This window comes from Tribolium madens, unplaced genomic scaffold, assembly GCF_015345945.1.
Source record: "Tribolium madens isolate multiple individuals breed KSU strain unplaced genomic scaffold, Tmad_KSU_1.1 Scaffold_20;HRSCAF=117;Tcas5.2_LG4, whole genome shotgun sequence".
Classification (NCBI taxonomy): Eukaryota; Metazoa; Arthropoda; class Insecta; order Coleoptera; family Tenebrionidae; genus Tribolium; species Tribolium madens.
This window is the reverse complement of record NW_025400985.1, coordinates 13,429,141-13,437,781: the sequence shown is the minus strand read 5'-3', so window position 1 is coordinate 13,437,781 and position 8,641 is coordinate 13,429,141. Positions and strand designations below refer to the sequence as shown.

The 8,641-nt window shown below is 31.2% G+C and overlaps 1 protein-coding gene across 1 annotated transcript in view; it reads right to left on the bottom strand.

Moving 5' to 3' along the window:
• Nucleotides 1–906: 906 nt before the first annotated feature.
• Nucleotides 907–8,641, bottom strand: part of LOC123005025 — a 10,280-nt gene continuing 2,545 nt past the window's right edge. The window contains exons 2-4 of the mRNA XM_044398613.1: nt 1,981–2,452; nt 1,765–1,933; nt 907–1,718 (exon numbers count right to left, since the gene is read on the bottom strand). Coding sequence (XP_044254548.1) covers nt 1,476–1,718; nt 1,765–1,933; nt 1,981–2,441 — 873 coding nt within the window. The 5' untranslated portion in view covers nt 2,442–2,452 and the 3' untranslated portion in view covers nt 907–1,475. The remainder of the gene's footprint in view (nt 1,719–1,764; nt 1,934–1,980; nt 2,453–8,641) is intronic.

The window sequence follows — 8,641 nt, the reverse complement described above, 5'->3', positions numbered from 1 at the left end:
TCGTACAGGGAGCCCTCTACTTTTGTACTTTACACTTCATTAAATATTCTTTTAATTAATAGCCCAAGCGTATTCTTTCAAGATACCTTCAACAGTAGATATCCAGATTTTTTCTAAGGAATAAATAAAACACCCAATATATTTACTATGTATAATGTACTGGAAAAATTAAAACAAATTTGTATACTCACAACAGCTAGTTACGGTATTATACTGGTGGCAACATTTTTATGGCCGCGCCAATATTTGTGTATGTTTGGCAAGGCCATAAAAATGCTACCGGTCCACTACTAATTTATAAATATCTTAATACGCATGGGTAATCAGGCCGTTAGATAAAAACAGGTAATGAATAAGTAATAAACAGATAAGAAAAGGATAAAAACAGGAAATAAACGGGTAAAACTGGTAATCTGTTTATCTTATTGGTCAAAATGATCACGCATGCGTATTAAGACATTTATAAATTAGTAATGGGGGTGGGGCCAGAATCCCTCTATTTACACTACTTATAAGATTTTTTAGGATACTACTACGATCACTTTCAATTTGAGCAAAAATTCATGAAAACAAAAATTCATACAGGTGCGCCAGAACTCGCGCCCCAGAGAACGTAAGATGCCAGAAACTTGGAAAAAATGTTAAAAAAATTTTATTTATAAAAATTTCGAAGTTATGAGAGTTCAAATTTTGCACTTTGATTCTATTTATTTATGTTGGAAAAATAATTATCCAAGTTTTTTTGGTACAGGCTATTAGAAGAGGGAACAAGGAAGCTGTATCCTAAATTGTAACTCTGTTCAATGTTGTTTGTGGCTTTTATTAGCAAAATTTTTATACCTTTACTAAATAATTGTAATTTGTAAAAAAATTTATACAAGATCATCAGTATCATTAAATAAACATAAAAAAATGTCAAATGTCAAAAAATAAATGTCAAAATTTTTTGACAGAAACATTTTTTTAAACATTTTTTCCATGTCTTGGTATCTTATCTTACTTGAAATTTTTGGGGCGCGAGTTCTGGCCCAGCCTGTATTCCGGACTCGTAACTAACTATGTAAACGCTAGTTACCAATTCAGTATCCTAAAAAATTATTTTCTTAAAATTCGTCTATATTTGCTTAAATTTGATAGTTTTGACTTACCAAACTTATTTATGAGAGATTTATTTAAGGTGGTTGTAAAGCTATTGTTATTAAAGCGACCAGCTGGTCGTTGAAACAACCTCAGAGGAAACAAACCTTTACAATTGAGGGGTTGGGGTTTCTTTATCGCTAAAAACCTCTATTGCACTAGAAAATTCAAGCAAATATAGACAGACTTTAATCTAAACGAATACCTAATAATTCAATAAATAAATACTGTATCTAGCTAAAAATCATGGAGGATTAAATAGACAATTTATTCCTCCATGCTAAAAATGGCAACTTATATTTTATTTTAACTCTGTCTTTATCTTTTCAACGCGTTAATTAATTAAATCTCAGAAGGTCATTCGTAGTAAGAGAACACCCACTTTTCTTAATATTTAGTACTTCCTGAAGAACATTTCTTGTCGCTTCTTCCCGGTTTTTACCCACATGCATAAAATACAAATCGGTATCGTTAATTTGAACATACATAATACAAGGTTCCTTTTGGAATTGCTTTAATGTGTAGCAAATGTTGTGTAATCTTAGTTTATTTTGAAGACTCTCAATAGTTTCTTCGTCGGCCTAAATAASTAGTAGATGATGAAATGTTACAAAATCCTATTCTTACCAAAGTGATGCCAGGAGTGGGTTCAAGAATCTGACTCGTTTTTGACAAAGTAACCTTTGTTTCATTTAATGTGAGTCGATTATACTTTTGTATAATATCTCCAGCATTGTTTAATGTAATTGTTGTTTTTTCATGTACCCTCAGTAAAACTGGTTCATTTTTCTTAACCCTTAAAATTACTTTTAAAATATATACAAAAACTACATTAAAACTTACAATTCCAACATTTGTCTTGCAGCATCCTGCTTGGCGTCTTTCTTATTCATCCCTTTCCCCATGCTTTCTTTATCCAAAAAAGAACATTTAAAGAAAAAGTCGCCGTTTACCGAAACCGTGATAAAATCATAATTTGGATACTTTGCGCCAAATTTGGCTGCATATTCGTTCAAATCGCCGACGTAATTTCTAAAGACATTATCAACACGAGGTAAGGATGTTTGTTCTAAAATTATGATTTCCGAAGACTTATGATCTTCTTTCAGTTTCATGAGAGCGTTTTTAGCGCTTTCGTGTTTAGCAGTCTTTTTGGAGGTTCCATAACCAATAGCAGTCACGCCAGCTGCACGAACAGTACATTTAAAAGAAGTACCAGAACCTTCCTCGACGTAGATGGGCAGAGGGACTCCCCTAGCAGCCATTAGTTCTTGTAGTGCGGATATGGGTGTTTTGCCGTTCATTATGGATCTTCCTGAAATTAAACACAAATAAGGCGACCAGTTTTTTTATATTTTATCCTCAAGGATCGCAGTTTCTTACAATTTTATGAGGCCTGTGCCTGTAAAATGCAATTAGCAATACAAGTCGGTATTTTGGGGTGCGTACATTAGACGCAGGTCTCGTAAAGTTTTGTAAAACACCTTGTATACAGAGTGTGCCAAAACTCACGCCCCAGAGAAAAATGCGATGTATAGTAAAATCGTTTTCATAAGACCTACTAAAAATTTTATGGCACATTACTCGTATAAGGGACTAACCAAACAATGGCTTGAATTTGTAACCCTACATAAATGGCACGTTCCTTTGCAAGTGTTGCTGCACCCACTAGAATAAGACAGGGCCGTATTTAAAACTAAAGTAGTGGTAGTGGTTTACCGAGCTATTATTTAATAATAGCTTGTTAATAACCACCTGGCTTTTTTTTAATTTCTTAAAATACTTGACTTTAATAACAACTACATCAAAAACTATTAAAACATTTCAAGTATTTTAGACAAAAAGAAAGTAAGTAATTCGGCCCTATTAAAAACTGACCTGTTTCAGGGTCCGCGTGAGTTCCACTAATTTATTATTTGTTTACCTTCTGGTTTACTCTTAACAATACCACATTTAACTTAAAAGTAATAAAATTTTTAGTAGGTCTTAGGAAAACGATTTTATTATAAGGTAAGATACCAGGAACATGAAAAAAATGTTAAAAAATTCTATCTATAAAAATTCTGGAGCTATGAAAGAAATGATTTTCCAAGTTTTTTTGCTACAAGCTATTAGAAGAGGAAACAAGGAAGCTGTATCCAAAATTGTAACTTTGTTATTTTTTTTCATGTTCCTGGTATCTTATCTTACTTGAATATTGACACACGCTGTATGTGTGCCAGCGACTTGGTAAAGTCCATTATTGACATTTAAATGTTAAATTAAAAAAATAAAATTATTTAAGACATTGATAGATACTAAACTATTGCATTGCCTGAAATTATTTTTAGCTATACAGTGTGTCTCAAAAATAAGTTACAATAAAAACTTATGTTTTTTTTTTTAATGAAATACCTACCCAATGTTTCTTAGGCATTGTTGCTGCATTTAATATTAAAATAAATAAAAAAAAGTCTTTTCTTAAGTCCTATTATCTCAAAGTATATTGTTATATCGGGTCTTTTTTTAAATTCGACGTCGACGTTGGCTTTGCAAAATTGATTGTGAACCAACCCCACCAAGATTACCAAAATTAAGATTATGATGGTTAACTTTGTGTTTGTTTATGTGTTCGTGGTGTGTTCACAACTAGCTTGTCACGGCCAACTGCGACGTCGAATTTTAAAAATGACCCGTTACTTGCTATATGTTTTGTCTATTTTTAAATTGCCATCTTCAGGCAATATTGTTTAATTCACTTCCGATCCCGCCTAATACTTTTATTATGTCTCTTACATTACAAAAACAAAAATTTGTGTGTTTAATTTTAACTTTTTAAGTTATTTAACTTTTAACAAACTTCTACATTTTTTATCTTTACAAATGCAATACATAAAAAACTGTTGTACCTTTAAAGTTTCTACTTTCTTCTTTGTAGTAAGTTAACGTGGAAGCGTTAACACCTCAATTTTTAAAAAAATATTTTATTCTTCGACACTGTCAAAATTTACGGTTTTTCTCCCGTGTAAGGAAGTTTTGACAACTGTTTGGCATTTCTCAATACGAAACGTCAGACTATTTTTGACAGATTTAATTACACTCGTTTGAGTGTAAATCGAACGGATTATTTCACCGAGTGGGTTATTAAACCACGAGTGTAACGTCGAATAAATAACTATTATTTCACTCAAAATTATTATTACACTTATTTTATTATTATAACTTCACTTTTACAATTATTTTATTAATTTCACAATTAATTTAATTTTACAATAATGAATGGCTTGAGAGAACTTAAAATTGAAACTTGACAAACCCAGACTTAAATTCCGAGTAAAACGCGTATTTTTTATCCTGCATTATAATATAAATTAGTGCAACGGTTGCAAGGTTTTTGATGATGGTAAAACGCGTGATGTTTACGTCTCCTTATGGAGGCTTCTATGCTGATCCATATGCACGTGGATGGAGATAACATAACAGGTAGTATTTTTTTCTAGTTGTCCTAGTTTTTGCGTAATACATTTTTTAAAAGAGTATGTTTTTGTCAAAAAACCCTTATTTCAAAAACTAATCAAAATAACAGTTAAACTTAAAAATATTGTAATAAAAAGCTACATCCAAAAATGCCAATAAACATACCCATGGCGTTTTATTTAAAAAAAACGTATTGTAACTTATTTTTGCAACACGTTGTGGAGTTGACAATAAATTCAGGCGCTGCAGTAGATTAGTATCCACCAATTTCCTATATACCTACAGGGCGAATCATTTATAAGAAAGAGCTTAATCCATTTTCAGACGCAACCCCAAATTGATACATCTTGGCTGTTATTATTTATTATGTTAAAGAAAAAAAAAATAATTAAAATCAAAGTAGTGTAGGGCCATTTTTGAAACAACAATTAATTAATCGATTTAGATACTCGTACAATTAAGTACTATGCCCGTTGGTGACCTGAAATTGAAAAAAGAATTTTGAAAAGTACCCACTCAACCACTTTGAAATAATCCTGTCAAAGCCTGTAAAAATAAAATGAGGGTGTGAAACATCTGGTTGCGATCAACGACCACTCGGGGGTGGTGTGACCTGACCCTCGTAAAATATTCCATGTTTTAGGTATGGGTTTTCTCAGAAAAACTGTCGAAGTCTGTTTATGAATATGTATTTAGTTAATTGCTCGAGATTATAGTGTCAGAAATAATATTGAAATTCAGTAAAGAAAAATAAAAACAATTACGGTGGAAAACCCTGTCTTACAGTAGGTAGTTGTTGATATGTCATTAATTAAATTTGATAATGTCACCAATTCCACTTTTTCCCTTCAATCCAAAATGTACTCAAACGACGAAAAAACTGACATGATCTTATTGATATACAGGTGTTCGTTTTTCGAGCTCCACCATAAGAGAACGACGTTGGTTAAATTAGGGCAAAGTTGCGTATTTTTATGCTGAACAATAATCTGAAAGAAAATTTAATGTGTCGTTATTAGTTTTTGAATTATTGTAATTTTCGTTTTTATTTTTTCAAGCGAAAACTAAAAGACCTTTTTAACTAGGACGTTCTTAAAGCTTTTTTTTTACAGGGAATATAAATCTGTCATCGTATTTCATAAGACGCTCTTGATACAACACTCAAATTTAAAAAAAAGCGTTTTTTTCTTAGAGTGCTTTGGAAAAAACGGCACCACAAATCTTGACAGTTCAATTGAATTTAGATCTGGAATTCACATTTCCGGCAAACTTACGAGTACCTACTTAAAAATAAAGGTTTTGAAATAGGAACAACGTGATAAACTAGAATTTACTTTTCGCAAAACAAAACAACACAAAATTATGAAAGAATTTAGTTTGTTAGTTAAAATTGTTGGCATTTTTTCCAAAGCACTCTTCGCAAAAACGCTTTTTCTTAATTTTGATCAACATGTAAAATTTGATCATATCGTGTGATACATCGTTGTAATCTGGAACAAAAAGACTTTTCAAAAATACAGAATTCAAATGTGGCGCCCATAAGAAAATCCAAAGTTGAGATTTCTTGTAAAAAAGTGTCTTAAGAACGTCCTAGTTAAAAACGTCTGTCTTTTACTTTTCGCTTGAAAAAATAAAAACGAAAATTACAAATTTCCGTTTTTCCCAATAATTCAAAAACTAATGATGACACATTAAATTTTCTTTCAGATTATTGTTCAGCATAAAAATGCGCAACTTTGCCCTAAGTTAACCGACTTCAAATCTCTTATAATAACTGAGATCCCCATGGTGGAGCTCGAAAAACGAACACCCTGTATGGAGAATGCCACAAAATGCTGTCGCTGAATCTGTACCGTATAGTCTGTTCCATTTAATAAACAATTGTCAGTGTCAAAATTTGAAAAAAAATTCGTTGTATGCCTTTAATTGAAGAAATTTATGAACTAGGTGTATTGCTCACCCCAAATCCGGGTACGTAATGTAGATCTAATTTCTCAATTTTCCCTTTTAGAGCTATATGAACTACTTTTATACACGATTTTGACATTGACAATTGTTTATTTAAAAAAACAGATAATAGGTACATCGTAGGACGTCAATTTATAAAAACTGTCAAAGCTATCACAGGTATCTATGTTTATTTCTTTGAAAAATTTTAAACAAAACATCAATAAACGCATAGTGAGAATGTATATTGGGTTAGAACTGAAAATCAGTTAGGGCCTTTATTATTTATGACTCACCCTGTATAGGCTGCCCCACGAGTAATAATGACAATGGGCCCGAAATATTTTTAAAGCAACCAACATTACATGCAAAGATAATAAAATATTTGGTTTTCATTAATTAAATAGAACTTTGCATCGTCATTTGTTTTTAAAATGCAAAACTTTTTTTTTAACAGCAACAGAGGCCAAATTGAGAGAAATTACAATTATGTATCTCTCGTTTGATATTCAGGTCGCACAAAATGTTTTACGCCATATTATATTATATTATATTATATTATATTATATTACATTATATTATACAGGGACATTTTTTTTATTACATAACCCTGTGTATACTTTTAAAAAAAACGGGTCAATTTCATAGGGTAGGCGACCAACATTTCAAGCTTTTAGAGGGTACTAGATATTAAAATATTCAAAACGAAAATTTTGTGTTAAGTTTGTCAAATTTGTGTGTTTGTGAAATTTAAAGCGCATCAGCTTTGAAAAGTTAATCCCATTTGTATGCCATGTACACCAAAGTGGAGCGGGAGATATGGCCGCATCGCATGGCCCCCACAATCGCCACACTTGGCACTTAACGATTTTTTTTCTTTGGGGGTATTTAAAAACAAAAATGTATACTAATGTTCTAATGCAAAATTTAGAAGAGCTGAAAGAACGTATTCGTACAGAATTTAATAATATAGTTCCTGAATTTAGCAGGAATGGAGTGGCAGGAACTGCAAGGAAAGCATTTTGAACACTTGTTTTAATTATTAAATATTTTTCATGTCTTGATGGGTTTTATTTTTTTTTAAATTAATATTTAATTACATTTACTTTGTTATTTTTAAAAGCTTGTCTTTTATTTAACGATATTAAAGCCTTTGTAATATTGGTTGCTTATGCCTAGACTAACTAAATCGAAATAGTCAAGTTGACCCGGTTTTTTAAAAGTATACATAGGGCTATGTATACTAATAAAAAAATGTCCCTGTATATTATAGTCTAGTAAACGCGAAAACTTCAGCCAATTTTTTTTAATATAAACAAAAAAAATTCAGTTATGTACGAGTACATACCAGGTGAATAAAAAGTATGGAACCAAGCGTTTTTTTCGTAAACTAAGGACTTTACGAAAGAAATAATTAGTGTAGCGTAAAGTACAATTAAAATGTGACCATTTATCAAAAATAACATTTTTCGAAACTTCTTTTAGTTTTCGAGTTTTAGAAAAAAAAATTTTTTTTAAATGGCAACCCACCATGATAATTTTTTTAATTAAAGATTTTGATCTAAAAATGACCTCTGATTAAATAAAATTGCTTTTTAGCCAGTACTTTTTTTTTAATAAATTGTTATAGTTGAAACGACCCCTTCGGTTACGTTCGGAAGATCTTCGCGATGAGCTCGGAACACAACTTCAACAATTTATTAAAAAAAAGTACTGGCTAAAAAACAATTTTATTTAATTAGAGATTATTTTTAGATCATAATCTTCAATTAAAAAAATTATCATGATTGTAAGACAAGGTTTTCCACCGTAATTTTTATTTATTTTTTTCTCACTTTTCTTTAGGGAATGGCAATATTATTCCTGATACTTACATCGTTTTCTAATCTCGAGTAATTAACTAAATACGTTTTTATAAACAGACCTCGAGAGTTTTTCTGAGAAAACCCATAAAACTTGGAATATTTACGAGGGTCAAGTCAAGCCACCCCCGAGTGGTCGATGATCGAAACCAGATGTCTTTAAGACTGTGAGAACCAATTCTCTAAAAATCGTCGAGTTAGAATTAGTTTTAACCCACACTTCATCGGGGTAGTTTGAG